This window comes from Citrus sinensis, chromosome 5 (genome assembly GCF_022201045.2).
Source record: "Citrus sinensis cultivar Valencia sweet orange chromosome 5, DVS_A1.0, whole genome shotgun sequence".
Lineage (NCBI taxonomy): Eukaryota > Viridiplantae > Streptophyta > Magnoliopsida > Sapindales > Rutaceae > Citrus > Citrus sinensis.
The window spans coordinates 7289609-7311360 of NC_068560.1; the positions used below are offsets into that span (position 1 = coordinate 7289609).

The 21752-nt window shown below is 33.4% G+C and overlaps 1 protein-coding gene and 1 long non-coding RNA gene across 3 annotated transcripts; one reads left to right on the forward strand and one right to left on the reverse strand.

Annotated features, from left to right (window-relative positions):
- Window positions 1–608: 608 nt before the first annotated feature.
- Window positions 609–1330, reverse strand: LOC127902215 (ubiquitin C-terminal hydrolase 12-like). Its single transcript, XM_052441040.1, has 2 exons — window positions 1299–1330; window positions 609–1220 (listed from the first exon to the last, which is right to left on the reverse strand). Exons 1-2 carry the CDS (start codon window positions 1328–1330, stop codon window positions 728–730), a joined length of 525 nt encoding a protein of 174 aa, XP_052297000.1. The 3' UTR covers window positions 609–727.
- A 15926-nt stretch (window positions 1331–17256) lies between these two features.
- Window positions 17257–19020, forward strand: LOC112497504 (uncharacterized). Of its 2 annotated transcripts, none has more exons than XR_003064286.2 (2): window positions 17257–17851; window positions 18030–19020. It is a non-coding gene; the product is annotated as an uncharacterized LOC112497504 (long non-coding RNA). The 2 variants fall into 2 exon arrangements; XR_008054460.1 differs by having other exon boundaries at window positions 18139–19020.
- The last annotated feature ends 2732 nt before the right edge of the window (window positions 19021–21752 follow it).

A 21752-nucleotide genomic window follows, 5' to 3' on the forward strand; every position in this document is an offset into this window, starting at 1 on the left:
TGAAATAAAGAGACAAAATTACCCTTACAGAATGATAAAACAGAAACAAACACAAATGACAATGGTGGTCCTTTTGTAAAGGCATTTTTTTTGAGATAGTAGATAGAAATTACAAATTTAGGATGGATGATTGAACAAATTCTAACTTTTATAGTATTTTTGAACAAAATGAAAATTATCTTTTTATGTCGTAAGGATAAAATAGTCAAATAAAATTTGTGTTAATGCAACCTCAGTTGTAAAAATTGGTTAGAGAAACCGAAGTAAGGAAAAATTACAAGAAGGATTAATTAATTAAATGCACTAATTTTTTTACTAATTTGTATTTATTAAAAATAATGAAAACATATTGTATATATTTTCCAAGAAATGGGTAAGTTTACACAATAAGTAAGGTGAAAACACCCCCGCTCTTTTTAAAATAAAATATGTTAGCTTAGTGTAGGCGTCACATTAGTAAGTTACAAAATAAAATTTTTTCTTGGTCAACCATATTGGTGGAACCGTGGAAATAAGCAAAACTTTTATTTATTGATTACAAAGAGACAATTACGTTACTCAATCTTAAACTTTTTACCAACCTTACCCCTCGTAATAACAAAATGCAATAAGCCAAAAACAGAAAGAGCGACAACATCTTTAATTCTGAAGCTAAACCTTTATCTGAAAGTAAAATTGAAAATGCAGATACTAAAAGGAACAGGCGATGAAACAAAGACTTGAGACTTTATTCCAGATTCAGTAGGACACCAAAACAGGGTACACGATCGATAATAAGAGTTTTGATTGATTTGATGAAAGCAGTGAATAAGCAATTAACGAATTGGTTGCAACCACGATCAATTCGTCTTTCTCTAATAACAGCAAGCGAGTCCTCCTTGGAAAGTGTTCCCTCAGTGTCGGTAGGTTTAATGACATAAATCTCAGCACCAAATGTACATGTATTATTAAGAAGGTACCCTTTTAAATGTTGATTCAATTCTGCTAGTGTAAGAAATTTGTCAAAGCCCAATTCACTTGTCTGTTGATCAAAGGTCCTCACTCCAGATTTAGCATCTTGGACTGCCAAGTAATCCTTCCTAATCTGATCATAGACAAACAATCTGTAGCAGACATTAACACTCCAAGCAGCGTTAGGATAAGAATTACTTTCGTCTATTTTCAGGTAAAGGGAAAGATGATCGCTGCTCCCTTTTCCCTTTGGGTAAAATACCAATCTCCTGCCATTAAATTCAAGAAAAATTATATTAATCGCCAAGCAATTATATATTTGATCTCCAGCCACAGAGAGAGAGAACCTTTGAGTCCGGGTACTCTCAATGCAATTCATATTGTACGATAAAGAAGAATTTTGATCCAGTGTAATTTTATAATCTTCTATCATTTATCTTTCATCGAATATCTGCTACTAATCATAATAACCTAGAAAAAAAAAAAAAACTCAGTACTAAATTCAAATCCAATAAAGAAAGCAAGCATGGATGAACGTGCAGACGCACCAATAGTAGCCTCCGGATTCGAAAACACCAGATTCAAATCCATCCACTGTTGAGTCTGCTAGTAGATTGAATGATTTTATTTTAAATATGTAGTCGGCTGGAGGAAGGCTCCTTTTTTCTCTCAAATTTTCTGAAATTGAGATTAGACAGTATTAATGAAAGAGTTGGTTAGATTGATCACTTGGCTACGGCTACACATTTTGTAGGGAAAAATATATATAGACCAGAGCTTAGCATTAATTTTTAGGGAAGTAGGAGGATTAATCAACGTACCGTTATCGTTGGCCATTGTGAAATTTCCTAATTCAAACTGACCCGGGGATGACAATTTGATGAAATAATTTCCTTTTGATGGATATCCCAAATTCCACCCAATACCGGCAATATATTTATATGCAGATATTTTAACACTAGACAAGCATGCAATTATTTAAATATTCAAAACAAAAACCAATAAAATATGACCATGACTAAACGTCATTCCAAATCAAGTTGCCATTATAATTGAATATCTGCAAGATTAATTAGTGTAAACTGACTAATGAAGCTCCGTCAGTTATCGGTTCTTTCTTTCAAATGATATTATTGCTATTTTTTTTTTAATTAGGCTTCATGCATAATTTTTAATTCCTTGATGATGTCTGTGTTCTTTTTGACCTACTGTACTTGCATTTGATGAGGGGTAAGGTTCATTGTACGAATGTCCTTTAATTAAGTGTTTCTTTTCTTTTTTGATTTAGAAAAAAATTTCTACAGTCCACCCAGAGTTTCACCACTTTTCAAAAACACTTAACACTTTTGATTTCTTTAGCTATCCACCACTTCTTTAAAAAAATGTATCACTTTTCTACTTCCAACTTAACACCGTTAGTAACTTTAATAGAATATAAGCAAAATGAAAACATTTCCCTTTAATTTACACCATAAAATAAAAAAAATTAAAAGAGGTATAGAAACCAAAAATTAAAAAATAAAAAGTGTATTTTTCAAAAACCAAACCCTTCATTAAATCATAAATCATAACCCTGATTTTACAAATCAAATCCTAACAAATCAAAATCCCCTGGATCTTAACCCCTGTCTTGGTGGGGGGGAGGGGGGGGGGGGGGGGGGGGACAAACCACACCGAACTGACGAATTTTGACATAGTTCGATCCTTCTTCAATTTATTCTAGCAGATTTATCGACAATTCTGAATGTAAATGACTACTTTTGATGAGTAAATTATAAAATGAGGAGACAATAGATGTAAAGATAGGGAAAAACGGAAAGCAGAGGAATTATATTGATTTTAGTGTAATGGATTGTTCTTTATAGTAAATTACATTTGGGCTATCTTATATAAATAAAAAATAAAAAAGTGTACTAAATATTTTTCGAGTAAAAATAGTCCTACCATTATTGATTTTATGGGTGACTGTAGGATTAATTTTATTAATTACTTATTTGATTTGATTATCAATCTCGACCTTATGTTGATCGACTCATCCAATTGTTCCAGTCATTCTTCATCCTTGATATCATATAGCAAACATGTTTTATCTTCAAAAAATTTATATCATCCACCTTAAATCTTTTATTTCCACTCGAGATTTTACATAAAGAACTAGCTAACACCCTCAACTTTAATTAAAGTCTTTGTTTATTTGTTTTATTGGAAATTTACTATATGTGTTGCATCGTCTTTGACAAATGAAACGTATACTATAGGCTAGTATCGGCTTAATTTATACTGACCTTCCCTAATTAGTTTTTATTAGTTTAGAAGCCCTAGTTAAAATTATTAAAGAACGAAATTTATTATTATTGGCTAATACAGCTGGATTTATTATATATAATGACCTTACTTAAAAAAAAAAACTACAAGTATTAAATTTATTACTGATATAGCTAATGACTTTATTGGCTTTAATTACGGTTCGTGCTATAGTCGATTAACGTCAACATCCGAAACTTTCAATTTTCAAATATATCCAACAAAATCTTCGAAAATATCATTAAATATACAACTATTCTTTATAATTAGATTAATCAAACTTATTAATTAGAATGACTTATTTTTTCTAATTAGTTGACTTTAAAATTTAAGGGTGGGTGAAGTCCAAATTATTTTTAGTACCACAGACCTATTATTTTCATTACAAAAGATTTTAACATCTCAATTAGATAGTAGCCACAAGTTTGGCATGTATTAAAAGTTCTAACATTTCTAGAACCTTATGATCAACATTTGATTTCCTTTTTTAGTTATAGTCCTATTTTATTATTTTTTAAATTTTTGTTAATGATTTACTAACTAATAAAGTGATGTCAATCTAGTTAGTTGCCTTACTAACAATTAAATTACAATTTTTAGAAGGATCATTAGGCATATAGGATGGTGATTATAGTTTATTTTTCTTTTATTTTTTAAGAAGAGTAATGATAGGTATCCCAACATCTAAGTCCCAACTTAAGTTCTAACTGATGTGACACTCATCTATTAGATGATAGTTATGTAAATTTAGTAATTATGAAATCCACCATTCAATAAATAAGAGACGCATAGCACTGGGACTCAAATGTTAGGATCCCTAACATTATTATTGTTGACGCAGATTTTCAGTCAAACAAAAAATTAATTTAGGTGGCAGCGATATAATAAAAAGACACAGAGAATTTACGTGATTCGGCCTTTATTCTACATCCGTGGACAAAGAGAATAAATCTTTTATTAAGATCGTAATTACAATCCAACCCTTCCTTTCTTGGCTACTTTTTCAGCGCTTGCCCTCATACTAAGAGAGACCTTTGCTTTTATAACTCTCTCTAGATAAAATCCCTTTTCCACTTAAACTCATCCTAATTCTCCTCTATCCTTTAGGATTGAATTATAAAATATTCTTTATCTTTTTAATGGGTGTATTCATGTCACACTTTATTTAATTTACTTTTGGACCGAGCAATATCATTTTATTGTTGACTTTTTTTTTAGTTGGGCTTGATTTAACAATAGCCCCTCTATTCAGACAAGGCTTTTCTGTGTGGTCCATGATCTAAAAACAGGTCAATGGTCCCATGGGCTTACGGTCCATGGCTTATCATGGCTCATGCTCCTTGGAGAGCATGGTTTTGGCTCCCCGCCACTGCTCCCCATTCTTGGGGAGCATGGTTTCTGCTCCTTAGGAAGCGTGGCTCCTGCTCCCCACTCGTGTGAGTGAGGTTGCTTCTCCCCACTCTTGGGGTGCATGGTTTTTGTAACATGATTTCAACTCCTTAGGGAGCATAGTTTTTCAACTTTTCTGCACGCTTTTGTTGATTTTTATATTATCTATAACAGCTGCTCCCTACCTCTTAGTTTTTTTGTTTCACCATAACTAGAAGCATGAGAGCACGAATTGTTTCTCTCTCCATTCATTCTATATAAATCACCATTTACACCATTTGCCCACCTTGTGGAAGCTCCATCCCTTTGGCTTTCACTTTCTTTAATAAATGTCTTTTCTTTTCTTTTTTCTTTTTTGAAATTTCAATGTCTTTAAATTCTGAGAATAATTCTAACTCCTTTCACCATGACTACTTTGAAGATGATGATGATTATTATCATATATCAGCTGACCAACTACCTCTTATTATAAATTTCAGTCCTGCATCAATTATCCCTAATACCCAAACTAACTTCCAATCCGGCGCTAGTTGGTCCATCGATGAGGCATGGAATAAGATATCTGAAAAATCCATCTCATCCTTTAGACTAAATATGAGATCCCAAGTTAAGTTGAACTTAGAAAAGCTCAAACTGGTGAGCTTGCCAGTCAGCCTCCTCCTAGGGTCGTCGCTTTCACCTTGATTTATTTCGATATGGCGTTAGCTTACCATTGCACCCTTTCTTAAAGTATATGCTGATCCGCCTTAACTGTTCCCTGACATAGCTTTGGCCCAATGTTTGGTGTGCCATGATTGGCATGCATGTCTTATGGAAATTGAGAGGCTTTTCACGTCCCACAATTAGCTAATTTTAGTGAGTTTACCAATTAATGAGCCTTTCATATGATAAAGACTCCTTTCTAAAGGGTTGGTATTATGTCTGTATTTGGGCTAAGTGTCCCGCTCTAATCATCCAAGGCAAATCACATGATAGTTTCTAGAAAGATTCTTGTCTTTTTACCATTGACGATTGGAAGCTTGAGGATTCTCCTGACATGTACCTTGGATATTGAGTTCAAACTCACTTTTCTACTTAGGTAGCTTAATAGGAAATCTCTGCATGATTTTTTTTTCTTTATTAGTGTGTTTACTCCTCTTTTCTTTTTTTTTAAACAGTGTCATGGAGCTACAACCCTATCGATCATGCTAAGTAAGATTAGATCAACAAAGTTTTTAAAGATCCTGGAAACTTGTGGTCCTGGAAATGCCTTTCTCAAATAGGCTTTCTAACTGGTTTTGGTTTTATCCCTTTTGCCTCTACCAATATTCCCTCACCCAGTGAGCTTCTACTTAAGAATAATAATTTTTATGTTGCAGAAAGGTTGTAACATTTTACTTTTCTTTTCTTTTTCATTCTTTTCAATTATGGCTCTTAAAGACGACTTTGTTCGAAAAAAAGAAGAAAATAGACAAATACCCAACTTTAAAGATTAGTAGGAAACTTAGGGATATGCCACTCTTTCAAACTGTAGAATCATCTTTTCAGACAATTGCAACTGCGTAAGGGTTGCACTAGGCACCTTAGATTGTGCCAGGGTTACGGCAACAAAATTTATTTCCATCATGCTAATGAATCTCCGCATCCACAATCTACAAGCTCTCATTATGCATCTGTTTCCATTATTGTAACCAAGCTAGGGTTATACCAAACACTTGCTCCAGGGTTGTAGCGAGAAACTTTATTTCTAGCTTTCACTCATGAGACTTCATGTCTACAATATGCAGCTATCACTCTACATTTGGTTCCACTAATGCTCTTACGTCTACACCTTTTCCAATAGACTCTATCTAAGGAATCTGCCCTTATTTGAAGGTTTACAGAACTTCACTTAGTAAGATCTTTTTCAGGCATATATGAACTCTTTTGTTCAATCTTGGTCTCAACATATCTTTGCTGATAACGTGAGGTAAATTGAGAGCTCTGATCCCGTTGATGCTATGCTTGCCAATGTTTATCAATTATTACACAATACTACTTTTGTGTTGCCATTATTGGTATGAGGTTGAATTCTAATTGCACTCATCTTCCTCCAGCTTGGTTGTGCTATTCAAATATTAAAGAAGAAGATAAAATCCTTGACACTGGAAAGGAATGCTTTACTTGAGTCAGACCAAGCTTTAAGGAAAAGGATTTATGAGCTGCATAAGTGTTTAAGGGAAGAGAAAGCTCTCGTGACCTAATTGAAGTTGGATCTTAATGCTATAAAGGAAGAATTAGGTCAATCCCAGTCCCAAGTTCAAGAATTGTCCAGCTCTCTTAACTAACTAAACCTCTAAATTCAAAGTATGAAGGCTTCAGTCATTGAGAGTTCAAAGTTTCTACTGATTTTAAGAATATCCTTGATGAGGAATTTTTAAAAGGTGGTGCCAAAGTTAGGGCCATGATGGAGAGTCGCCACCCTCAACTTAATTACTGCTTTCTAGAATATTAATGATGTTCATTACCAATTATATATTAGATAATGCCTCTTCTATTAGCTTCCCACCTCTGAATTGTTGCTTTTTTTTTTTTACTATTCTTTGTAATGGGATAGTTCCCAGTAATAAAGTTGTAAACTAAGCACATACTATTAATCTTTCCTACTGCTCCCATTCCTGGGAGCATGGCTGCTGCTCTTCACTCTTTCAAATAAAAAAAAAATTTGAACAATAACATAAAATCTAGAGAAAGCCAATGACATGCTTTGTTATTAGATAAATTGTCACAAATGTGAGCTAGTAATAACCTCCTATAAGTGTAAAAAACAAAAATAATCTTTCTAATGACCTAGAAAGCCTTATTAATTGCCTACATTTTTGGAAAAGAAAACCAACCAATGGTGCTTCATTGCTAACAGCAATCCCTCAGATGCTCTACATTCCAAGGATATGGAAGCATGATTCTATTCATGTCTCCGAGCTTGTAGGAACTTAATAGTAATCCCTCATACGCTCTCCTCGTGATTTTTACTTAGATTTTGTAAGAACACAATAGGGTTTAATCTAGTTAAGTCTGCATTTATAGTTGATGCCAACTTTGCAAAGGCATATGCCCTGTTGTTTTGCTCCCTTGAAACCTGAGTTATGGTGTATCATATAAAATACGTTAGCAATTCTTTGACCTTATGTAGATATGCAAGCATTCTACTTTCTTTTGCCTGGTACTCAGATATAACTTGATTAACAATCAATTATGAATCATTAAAAATTTCCAACTTCTCTGTTCCCATCGTTTTCACCAACCCCAGCCTAGTGCGCGAAGCCTCGTAGTCTGCTTCATTGGTGGAGGCCTTAAATCAAAACATGAGGGCATAGTTTATCTCTGTATGCTCTGCACTAACTAAAATCAGCTTTGCTTCACTCCTTAGTTGGTTTGACGATCTATTCACATATAACGTCCAAGTTGGCGTAACTACTTTGCTAGTCTTTGCCTTCTTAATTTGGTTTATGGTGAATTTTGTTATAAGTTTGTAGCTGTTTGCCCTTTAATTGCTGTTTTAGGTCAATACCTGATAGCAATGAATTTCTCGCATTCCTTTGTCCATACCTTTTTCCCCCCTTTTAAAGTTTTGAAGAATGGTAGGCATTTATCTCTCCCTCATGAAATAAACCAATTCAAGGCTGCAATTCTCTTGTCAACCTCTGAACCTCTCTAATTGACTTTGGAGACTCCATGTCTAAAAGGGCTTGAATTTTTTCTGAGTTAGCTTCTATTCCTCGCAAGCTAATCATGAGACCCAAATGCGCATTTGTTTGGGTTTAACATCATATTGTACTGCTTTAGAATCTTAAATGCTTCATCTAATTCTGTAATATGATCTTCCATTTTTCTGTTTTTAATAAGTATATCATCCACATAGACTTTCATGTTTTTTCCAATCTATTCATTAAATATTTTGTTGACTAATCTTTAATAGGTCGCCCCTACATTTTTTAGCCCAAAGGACATAACATTGTAATAGTATAGGCCTTTATCTATGATGAAATATGTCTTTTCTCTATCTGGAGGGTACATCTCAATCTGGTTATAGCCAGAATATGCATCCATAAAAGTAAATATTTCATGCCTAGTAATTGCATCGACTAGCTGATCAATTCTAAGAAAAAGAAAGCGGTCTTTGGGACATGCTTTATAAAAGTGGTGAAACCCTCTACTTTCCACTACTTTTCACTTTGTTTTTTAACCATCATTACATTGACTCTCTAATGAAGTTGGCTTTCAAAATTCTTTCCACCTCTTCTCTTATTGCCTTGTATCTTTCTGGATTGAAGAACCTTTTTTTCGTCGTATTGGATTATGACTAGTATTCATATTTAATTGGTGGACTATCACTTCTAGATCTATACCTGACATATGTTCATGAGACCATGCAAACACCTTAGATTGTGCTATGAGAAAATCTTCTAAGTGTGCTAGTACTTTTAGAGCTAATGATAAGCCAACACGAACTATCATATTCTGATAATCGTGTTGTAATTGGATGGTGTCTAAATCCTCCACTAGTGATCCTTTTTATTCATTTCTTTCATCTCTATGATCAAGCGTGACTTGAAGGCTTACTTGTTTGTCTATCTTACCTTTTAAGATGGTGGCATAACATTTTCTAAACTCTTCTTGATTTGCCCTTAAAACTCTAATCCTAGTTTCTGGAGGGAACATGACCATCAAGAGGTAAGTTGAGGTTATTGCTCAAAATATATTGAAAGATGGTCTACCCAAAATAACATTATAGACCGAAGGGTGCTCCATTACTAGGAAGCTCACCATCTTGGTAGCTCAATGAGCTGGTTCCCTAGTGGTAACCGATAGGTCTATACTGCCTAAAGGAATTAAGCACTCTCCGCCAAAGCTAATTAATGGAGCATGAATTAGCTTCATCTTTTCTTTTCATATATTCATGTCGTCAAATGTTGCATCATATAAAATATCTATTGAACTCCCATTGTCCACTGGGACTCTAAAAACTTTCCTATTTTCCATGGTTATCAAAACAACTAGTGCATCATCATGCAGCTAATGTATCCTTTTAGCTTTTTCTTCGGTGAATGTGATCGTATTATGTCCCATCCTAGCCTCTTTTGAAGGTTTACCCACTAAGTTGATTGGTAATGCTCCTAGAGCTACCCGAACCTCCCTTATGTGAGTTTTTTGTGTCCTGTTGAAGTCCTCACCACCTGTAAGCCCACCAAAAATAGTTCTTACAGGACTCCTCCTGTAACCTTTTGGTTCTCAATATATTCTTATACTACTTCATTAATATTTTGTGGCGCATTAGTTGGGGCCTCGTTCTAAATATCCCTATGCTTTTTCCTTTTTACAAAGTCTTTCAGATATCTCCTCCAAATTAAGGACTCTATTTCCTCTTTAAGATCAAAGCAGTCATTGGTATTATGGCCGTCTATGGTACCTACAATAATTGCTTCTATCCCTTCGATTTAGTACGGTTCTAATTTCTTTAAGCCTCCGAAATAAGTTTAGGTCCCTTATCTGTGTGAGTAGCTGTTCTCTCAGTGCATTAAGTGGCATTTACCCAGAGAATTTGCTTGGTGGGATTCTTGGTCCCATGTTGCCTCCCTATCTATTTTTCTTTTTTCTCCAGACCTCTGAAAGGCCGAATCTGATCTTTTCTTTGCATTAGTCAACCCATCGCTATTAGAGTATTTTTATACACTTGATATTAACTTAGCGAAGGTCCATGGTGCATTCTTGGCGAGTGAGTAATGGAATCTTCCTAGTCATAGGCTTGCCATTATGGCGGTTAATGTTACTACATCTGTATAATTTTCTGCTCTTACTGCTTTTTTATTAAAATGAATAATATAGTCCTTCAACGACTTTTCCTTCCCCTGCTTCATTAATAAAAGGTGACTTAGGGAAGCCAATGGTCTCTTGCTCCCAAAAATTGACTACTAAAAATATGACTAAGATGGGTAAATGAATAGATGAAACTAAGCTTCAGCTTTTTATACCACTTACGTGCCGCTCCTGTAAGCGTTAGAGAGAAATCCTTGCACATGGCTGCCCTTATTGTGCCTTGCAACTCCATCCAGAACCTAAAAGCTGAAGATGCTTAGTTAGGTCTCTTTTTCCTCCATATACCTATATTTGTGGCATCTTAAATTTTGTTGACAATGGGGCCTCCACTACGTCCTCGATGAATGGTGGTTCTACCTCCTCTAAAAGTGGTTCTATAGGACTTTTCTCCATTCTATCCACTCGTTTGTTAGCCTTTTTCAACCGTGCTTCAGGACCATCTAACCCAGCACTAGCACTAGAGCCCTTTCAATCATTCTTACTACACTAATGTTTTGAATTCAGCTTCTGGCGCAAATCCTACTTGGCTTCCAACACATACGAAGGTTTCTTGGGTGATTAGTATGACTTGCATGAGTCTTTGTTCTTTCGGCTGTCCTGGCTGAGATTGCTTTTCTGACAAACCCTTCGTGGGCTATTATTATCATCATCTTATAGATCATCTTGCAAGTCATCCTGCAGCCCTTCTTCCTCTCGCAATGGCGGATTTGGGTTTGCTCTATATTCCTGGTTCTCTATATACTGGAGAACCCTAGCCATGATCTATATTAAAAGAACCACTTGTTGCGCGAGTGGTGGCTCAGTATTACTATGTTGCCTTCTTGGTGGACTAGGAACTAGTGGCAACCCACTATTACAACTACGGTAACTTCGTTGACTTATAGTTATAGAGAGCTTGATGTGATTTTAATAATATTATTTATACCAATTAAATAGGGCCAATCTATTCACATAGATTTCTAGTCAACCAGAGAATTAATTTAGGTGGGGGCGATATAATAAAAAGACGTAGAGAATTTGTGTCCGGCTTTTGGTAATTTAAGGAGTATGTTTACCCTATTATAAATAGTGAAATCTTGTTATTATTCACAATCTTCGATTAATACAAACCACCTTTCTAACATTTCCTTTGGGATTGTTTATCAAAAATCTATTTTGTAGATTCGTTTGGCTTAGAGTTTCATCTAATCACGCTTAATGGGTTATCGAAATCTCATTAAGTCATTTAGATTTGAACAACATCTATTCACACTTCAATTTGAGTGTAACCTAATCGCATTGACTTGATCGGTTCTTGAACGATATCTAGTGTTTATCCATTCTATTAGTATACTTCTACTACCTTGCTGTGTTGATTGGTATTATAGTAGTTTGGTGTCAGTCACATAACTTTTCTGGCTTCCCACATTCATCCCTACCAAATCCATCACCATAAATAAATAAATAAACAAAAACTCAAGGACGAGTTTTTTTCTTTTCTTTTCAGAGGAAGTGACTAATGTCAGACGTTATTTTAGGATTTTAGAATTTTTTTATTTTAGGTCTTTTGATATTTTCTATTTTACTTAGAGTCAATTATTATCCTTTTATTTCTAGTGTAATTATGATTTATTTTCTCTTTTAAGGTAACTTGGAGAAGTAGGTTTACCCTATTATAAAGAGGGAGATATTGTTATTGTTTCTGTAACTTTTCATTAATAAAAACCACTTTTTAACTTTCCTTTTGAGATTATCTATCAAAATCTCTCTTGTAGAGTTGTTTGGATTAAAGTTTCATCTAATCTTACTTAACGTGTTATCCAAGTATCATTGAGTACTTGGATTAAAATGATTAGAGCATAAGTAATCATTGAGATCTAATCACACTTTAATTAGAGCATAACTAATCAAATTAGCTTCATTCGATACTAAAACAATATATAGTATTTATCTACCCTATCAATTCACTTTCGCTACCTTGCTCCATTAGTATTTTTGTTATTTTAACAGAGATTAATTTAGAAGCATACTTAAAAGTGAAAACTTTAATTTATTCTTTGGCAAATAATCTTAAAATATTAAGGGTAGTAAGCATGTCTTTTTTTTTCTTTTTATTACCTGCTAGCAACCCAATTAATTAGCTACTACATAATTTTCTTTCTTATATTTTGCTTTATGTCATATTTAACCCAGTTTAAACAGAGAAATATAGTAAATGCCCATCATTTCTTCTGTACAGTGTAATACATATATGAAGAAAGCTTCACAATACGGAATCTAGATATTCTCCTCAATTGTTTTCATTGTTTATCCTTGCTTTCAAGAATCCAATGACAGAAGTTGTGCAAATTGAATACTTTCCATTGTTTTCATGTGTATCCTTAATTTTCTATTATCATTTTTTTTATTCTCCAATTTAGTCAAATGTCAATCTGATCCCTTTCTTGCGTATACAATGGTAGTGTCAGGAATTCTTTTTAGTAGGGTTTAAATTGAATTATTAATTTAATTTTAAAAAATGATCAACAAATAACACGTGTCCAAATAAAAATTCAAAAAACTTTAATCCAATATACTTATAACTATCCTTGACGTAGTTTTATATATTGAAAATGTTGTGTTAAGCTGGTTAGTTACATTTTGTTATTTGCTATTTAGGTAATAAGCTGATTTGGCATATGTGAGACCTATTAGTGGTTAAAGCTATGACAACAGACAGCTGGTTTCTGGAGTTAAGTATAAAGGGAAGAAGATGGTTGCAGCCGCAAATTAAATGAAGATTTTGAGGGATTTAGAGAGAAAATTTTTAGTAAAAGAGATTTAATCTTTGTACTCTTAAGATCCCTTTGTAATTGATCATACTCATTAAAAGTTTTAAGCTTGTTGTTCGTCTATCCTAGATGTAGCTGCTTTAGTACGGAACCACGTTATCTCTGTGTGTCCAATCCTTCTCCTTCTTTCTCGATTTCTTTGATCAGATTTGTTCTTCTAGTTTTCTTTTATTTGTTCTTAGTTGATTTAATATTTTTTATTATTCTGATTTCATAACAAATTAATATCAGATCCTAGTGCTGGTTGTTCTTGATCTTCAAATAGGAAATACCAGATTTGATCTTTAGAAATTCAATGGTGGGAATGACTTTTATATATGGAGTCTCAAAACATGAGTAATCGTCTTCCAACAAAGGCTTGATAGTGATCTTGATTATAAAGATCCAAAAGCTAAGAAATGAAAGAAAGAGGGTTCTTCAAGTTCTGGTGGAGACATTAAATCCACAAAAAATAAAGCTCACTGCACTATCATCTTGCATTTTAAAGACGAAGTACTGAGCAAAGTGGCAAAAAAAAAAAAAAAAATACTGCATCTAGTTTATTGGCAAACTTAAAAAGTTCGTTCTTGAAGAAATCATTGGCCAAAAAGATTGTATATAAAGAGAAGATTATATAGATTCTTAATGAAGGAAGAAGTAACCATGAAGGATCAATTGGATGAGTTTAACAAACTGATATTAGATCTTGCTAATGTTAATATTGTTCTTGAAGATGAAGATAAGGCACCCATCTTGTCCAGTTCACTTTTAGATCATATTAGAACTTTATGGATACTCTACTGTATGGAGGAAAAACTCTCTCTCTTTAAAGGATGTCAAGAATACTCTACAATCTAAAGATTTCAAGAAAAGAATAAAATGAAGAGATCAGAGCCATGGAGAAGGTTTTGTTGCCAAGGTTAAATTTGAGAAAAAAGGCAATAAAGAGAAATAGAGCAACAATTAGAAGGACAAAGCTGATAAGAAGAAGAAGGAAAGGAACTGTTATTTTTGTCATTAGAAAAGGCATTACATCAAAGATTGTTTTGAAAAGAAAAGGCCTGATAAGCTATAAAAAATGTCTGATAGAAAGGCTACAATTGCTTTAGACGATGAAGGTAATTTAGATACTGTAGATGTTCTTGTTGCTATAGAAAAACAACCTACTAGTGAGTGGATATTAGATTTTGTAATTCCTTTAACATGTGTCCTAATAAGGATTTTTTAAAGACTTTTGAGAGCATTGATGGTGGCAAAGTCTTGTTGGGAAATAATGTTACTTGTGAAACTAATGGAATAGGAACCATTAGCTTTAAGATGTTTGATAGTGTAATCAAAGACTTAAATCAAGTGAGATATATGCTTGATCTTAAAATAAATCTTATATCTCTAGGGATGATTGCATTAAGGCATCAAATGGTCAAATGCAGGTTATTGATAAGGGTGTTGTCATCATGAAGGGAGTTAGAAGGAATGGATTGTATGTCATTGTTGGGTTATCATCCTTGTTAGAGGTTACAACTAGTGTGAGCTGTGACAAGACTAAGCTCTAGCATATGAGGCTAGCACATATAAGTGAAAGAGGATTAAAAGAATTGAGCAAGCAAGGGTTATTAGTGATGACAAAATCTCCTTATTAGAATTCTATGAGAAATATATTTTTAAGAAAGCAATCAGGCATAAGTTTTAACACAAAGAAATATAAAATCAAAAAAACCTTGGATTATGTTTACTCTGACCTCTAGGGATAGACACAAGTTCCATCTCATGGTGGAGCTAGATATTCATTACCTTCATAGATGACTTCTCTAGGAAGCCTTAGGTTTATGTGCTGAAACAAAAAAAAATAATGCTTTAAAGAAGTTCAAGGAAGGACTAAAAAAAAGGTGAAAAGACTAAGAACATATAATAGCTTAGAGTTTTATAGCAGTGAGTTTGATGGTTTTCGCAACAAGAAAGGCATAAAATAGCAAGGCATACATCATAATAAAATGGTCTTGCTGAAAGAATGAATAAAACTTAATTGAGAAGGTCAGATGAATGTTGTTTGGTTCTAATCTCCCTAAGCATTTCTAGGCTCAGGCAATCACTATAGCTACATATCTAATCAATAGAAGCCCTTTATTAGGCTTACAGTTCAGAACTCCACAAGAGATCTGGTAAGAAAAACAACCTGAATTAAGTAACCTTTGGCTCTGGAACATTAATGGTAAACCTTCATGGATATTTGTCAATAGAGGAGTTTTATTTAGTTAGGAGTAAATGTTGCAGATAGGAGTTGAAATAGAGATCATAACTTTAGTCCTGATGTATGATACGACTCAAAAGTATTGTTTGCTCTCAATTATCAAAGTGTCTAGTTATGATATAACCCAGTAAGTCTGAAGTTAAGCCACAGAGAATTTAAAATCTAATAGTCAATTATTAAACAAAGAAAATTAAATACGTGAAAGGAAATTAATAGGAATTAATTTTAAAATATGCTAAGGTTTCGGGATCTACTCTCGGATTTCAAATTATGATATAGTACTCTCTCATATTTTTATTTTGCATTTATTTTGCCAGTTAATTATTATGCCATTTAATTCTTAACTAACCATTAGTGTGATAAATATGGGAGTACCTAATATGCCACAACTATATTGAAGTGTCAACATTATGTCAAAATATTGTTTAAATCTAAAGAGATCTAGATTTATAAATTAATATGACACAAAAAAATGGTAAGGAAGAAAAATAAAATAAACTTTAAGACTCACTTGAGAGAGTAATAAATCAATAATTTGAATTTTTGAGCTTCAGGTTTCACCTCTTCTCTTGAAATTAGCCACTCATATTGAAAAACAAAACACTGATTTTATTTAATAAATTTTTGAAAAATATTACAAGAGAATGAACTACACGAAAGAAGAAATTTCTCTTAAGCCTTAGTCTCAACTTCCTCTCTTCTCTTCTCTGCCCCCTCTTCCTACATCCCCTTGCCTTTTATATTTAAGGGACGCATTCTCTTTTTTTATTTTAATAGTATTTATTATATTTTTATAATATACCTAACTATCACAGTAGTCATCGCTCACTTTGGCTTTTTTATGAAATATTTATTTTTTATTAATTACATCTTCTCAATAATGTATTCCAAATAGCTCCAGCAATTCTTCTTTGTTCCCGCCTTTAGTTCCAAATCCCTCTTTATTCCTAAAATATTTACAAAATAAAAATTAACATATTACAAATTAATTTTAACATAAAAATTTATTAGGGGAGCGTTAAGATAATTTAGAATAATGAGCGCATTAATCAATATTATAAGTGAAAAACTGATAAGTTTAGACTTATTAAATGTACACTTTTTAGTGTTAATCATACCTCCCAACCAGCTTATTGCTAGACCCTATCAACTTAAGCGATAAAAGGTTTAGTAAAATGTCAAACCCAAATTGAAATCTCTCTTTCTTTTTTAAATTTGTGTTTACTTCTTTCATTAAATTAATGACAACAATAAAATAAAAGTATAAGCATTACCTTCGGTTTAAAGAAAATTACACCTATACAAATCAGTCAAGTAAAATCATGCAAAACGATCAATTATCAAATCTACATTAATCAAGCCACACTACTAAAAACTGCGTTTTTATGATAGAAAATTTATGATACATATCGAATTATCATGAAAGTATCATCAAAGAATGATATTTTTGTGACTAATTTCTTTTTGTCAAACTGTTATGACATATTCGTGACTCATATATTTAAGTCATTTATCATTGGTAGAAACATGTCATGTTATGTTTTTATTTTTTTAATCATTTATAAAACTTGACAGGCATCAATCATGGGTTCAAACGACATCGTTTTTAAATTGATTTATTTTACCAAAATGCCATTAACAAAAAAATTTTACTTTGTAATTATTAAAAAAAAAGGTTAAACGGTGTTGTTTAAGCGTTATAGTTTAAAAGATCCAAACTTTCAACACTTAGAAAAATTAAGTGTTTCGTATGTTTTCTTTTTGTATAGCGAATAAGCAGTCCTAACCCTTACTAGTCAACAAAGCCCTAACTCAGTCTCAGCCAAAGAAAACGAAACCTTCACAGCCGCCATCACCTCAGCCTCTCACTCAACTCATAGCACTCAACCTCCCACTTAAATCAGCTGTCATTATTCGATTGGAAAAACCTCAGGCCATGCGAAGACCCATGGAAGCGGTGGTAGTGCCAGCGCGTGGCGGGATGCCGCGAATCGAGATCCATGACCCGCACAAACTCGATGGCTGGTCGCAACAACTCCCGCGATTTCTGGCAGTGGTGGCGGTCAGATTTTGAATCGAGATCCATGACCCGCACAAACTCGATGGCTGGTCGCAACAACTCTCACGACTTCTGGCAGTGGTGGCGGTCGGATTTTGAAGGGGCTGTTGTGGGGAGTAAAACTGAGGTGGTGGTGGAGAGAGCTCTGGTGCAACCGTGGGAAGGGTGACTGGGGAGCTTGAAGTGGGTGGTCAATTTACTCCATTTCCTTCTTCACCTCCAAGTTACATTGGTGTTAATGGGTTGTGCACTCTTGCATACTCTTTATTGGCCCAGGTAACAAATCTTTATTTTGCATTTGTGTTCTTTTATTGTTGATTCTATCTTGCTTTTTACATAAAAAAGGGAAAAGGTCTCTAATTGATCACAATGACAAGAAACTCCCGAATTATTTTGAAGTTTTCTAGAAAGTAATGTTGAAGCTTGGCTATTTAATTTCCCAAAATTGTTTTAGTTTTGAAGAAATCCATCGCTCATCGTTGCTCTGGTGAAGAAGGTAAGGACGAAAATAACTTTTTTTTAAAAAAAACTAAAAATACACTACTTTATATATGAATGTCTAGGATTAACAAGGGAAATTTCAGCAAGAAACTATAGAAGTAGATCAACCATGGCTTAACACACTACATGCACAATCTTGTAGTGACACAGAAAGTCACTAGAAAAACATTTGCACCTAACATATCATGTAGTGCAAGCTCTTCCACAAACATTTGGAATGTGCCTTGCATCTTGCTGCACATAGTGGGATGCAATCTTTGTTTGACCTCACAATAGGCATTGGTGGAGATGCTGGTGAGGGAACTTGGGGGCCAGGAGCTGTTTTGGGTGGGCTCACTCGTGGGGGAGTGGTTGTGGGTGGCTTCACTGGTGGTGACTTCACTGGTGGTGGTGGTGCAACTGTTGGCGGCTTCACTGGTGGGGGAGTAGTTGTGGGTGGCTTCACTGGTGGTGGATAAGTGGTAGGTGGCTTCACTACTGGTGGTGGTGTGATTGGCTTAACTGGAGCCTTAGGAGGAGCTGGTGCAGGTACTGGGGTTTTGGGGTAAGTAGCATCCTTCTCCAGCAGATATTCCTCCTCATTGTTAGATAAAACACTTGTAGAGACTAAAAGCAAAGTGGCCAACAGAAGCAGAGAAGCTCTGAAAGCCAATGGAAGACAGAACCCAGCTGAAAGGAACGAAAAGGAAAGTTTGAGAAGCTAGCTACTCCCTGCTTGGTGCCCAAGACGAAAAGAACTTGCTCTCAAAGATGGTGGGGGTGATGTTTTGAAGAGGCATTATTCCCAGCAGTGGCAGCTACTTGGTTTGAAATTGTTTTTTTTTTCTTTATATTTGTTGGGAAGGATTATATATCCAACTAATAAATATTTTGTTTATGAATTATGCCAAAATTTGAAATTACGTATGGCTTTTTTATACTAATTTTAAATTCACATTCTTTTATAGTATTGATTTTAATATATATACCTATGAAATTAAAATTTATTTTTTTGAATTTGGAAAATTAAATTGAAATATAGTTTATAAAACATATTTATATAATTCAAAATTAAAATTTAATTAAATATAAATAATAACTAATGAAATAAATTAATAATGGAATAATAAAAAAATATGAATATCAGCTAAATCTTGGAATCTCAACAAAATTCATTCAAGATTTTAGAATCCCACCAAATTTATTTATGTCATTATCTCATGACATATATTAGTCATGAATGGAAGTGTTTATGACAAATATTAGTCACGCGTGAAATTTTTTCATCAAAACAGTTATGACAGAATCGTAACAGATAATATGTCATACATAAAATGACATAAAATCAGTCATCTTATTTTCTTGACACCGGAATCAATGACGGTTGCTCAACCATCATGCAACATGATAGATGACGGGTAATGCCCGTCATAAAAGCCATTTTTTCTAGTAGTGCCACTTTTAAGAGTAATATGTCAAGGTCAAAAATCTCACGGTTAAAAGTGACTCTCTTAAAAGAAAAATATGAAAAAAGTCACTTCAGGAGTGGTAGATTGAGAGAATAATAAAATAATGTCACATGCTCTCATCAAGATGAAAGAATAATGGCTACAACTAAGCAATAAAATGATCTCAAGTCAAAAGAATTACTAGCAAAACTAATTTATTTCCATTTTTATGCATCATGGCATCTTTTAGTCCATATTACCAGCTTCTACATTAGACTATAGTTTCCTAAAATCAAGAAGGACTTTTACTAAGGTTTAATGTAGGTTAGGGACATGACTAATAAAGAATGGATAATATGAAAAATAAAATATATGTTTGGAAAATAGAGGACTTTTAGAGATTACAAGGTGCTTTTCACTTGGATTTTTTTTTCAAATTATATTTAATTTATTTTTTTATAGAACCATTTTCAAGAATACATAATCATCCCTATTTTCAAACATAATTGGTTGTTAGAAAATATAAAACATAAGGTGATACCCTACATTTCAGTGGGACAAGATGATAGGTTACCAAAATTTATTTTTTTTAATGGATAGGTTCAAAGGGGTTAATTATGTATACTTTATAGTAAGGATGGCTAAAAAGGCCCAAAAGATTCAAAGATAGCCTTACTATCATCTTTTAAGCCTCTAAAAAATATTTAATATCCATTTGTTCAATGGACTTTAGAAAATATAAAGATCTTGTATAATAAACTGCAAAGTTGTATAGGCAAACAAGGCTACTTTCTAAGGATAATAAGTTTAAAAACTCACTTGGACTTACTATGACATGTACATTCCTTCAAATGGCTTAATTAGTTTCACTCATCAAATTTCTCGATTAACATAACTCAAGGTCAAAGATAATGCAAATACCAAAATTTGTAAGTCATCATGTTATTCAAGTTTAAAGGCGACACAAAAAAAAAACTTTTTTTAAAAAAAAAAAATTAAGGAAAACATAATAAAAGAAGAAGTTGGAGTGATCACATCTGAACTGATTGCAGAAACTTTAAAGGAGATGATTAAGATAAGAAAAAAAGAAAAAAGTTAGAAAACAAATTCTTTTTTTTTTTGTTTTAGAAACAAACTCTAAAACTAAGAAGGTATGATTTTAGAGTCACTACACTTCATTTGCAGCCATCTTCAACTCAAATTTATCCAAAGTTAATTTTTACAACAAAAATGAGTAAAAACACTATTATGACTGAGACATTTAACAACTGTCAACTATTCCCTCTCCCCATCCTGAAGGAGACATTGTCCTCAATGTCTTCAAAGAAAGAAGTAGAATTTAAAAGACATTACTTGGCCATTGCTAGAAAATATTTATAAATGGAGAGTTAAATTTAATTTATACTTTTTATGCGGATTACTACCATCATCATTAATTGAACAATCCAACACCAAAGTTATGAGATTTGGCTTTGGTTTGTAAGCTTGAAAAAATCAAGTAACTCGTTAGCAGTAAGAGCACAAATAAAAAGTTTTTTCACTAAGGATGGAATGAAATAATTCTTGATTGAATGATTAAGAAATATTATTAAGCCATCACAAAAGTTATTAACATTTAACTAACCGATGAGTTTTTATGGATATTCAAAAGAGCCCAAAAATCAAATGTAATCAGCACCTCTAAAGTTGCAAGATCTCCTGGCAAGAAAATGAAGGTGTTAACATGATTCAACATTTTGGATTTTCTTTCTTGCATACTTGAGAATCTAACTCTTCTCCAGTTGGTGGGCGGGGCAGACATCCCAAAGGTTTTAAGGCTTTTAGGGCTTTTAAGGCTTCTTCGAACGAAAATAGCTTATGAGACAAGCTTTGATAACCCTCGGCCACCTCCTCTATATACAAGATGTGGTTTTCTTTCTACTATAGCACGACCAAGATCAACGGTTGCCTAAATAAACTCCTTATGCTTTCCATAACGAAATCCAGAAAGCACATAAATTTTCTTAGGTTGTATGTTCGAAGTTACTATCATTGGAACAATTCTTAAAAAAAAAAACAATTTGTGAGTGCTTGAAAAGGAACCCTTATTTAAATATCTTCGTGACAGACACAATGATACACAGCTGTAAATGGGGTGTGTGTTTATCAAATGACACATAAAGCTTTTGGCTCAATAATTCAAGAGCAAAAAGAAAAAGCAAACCGTGATTAGATATAAAATCATACAAAAAAATAATAATACAAAAAAT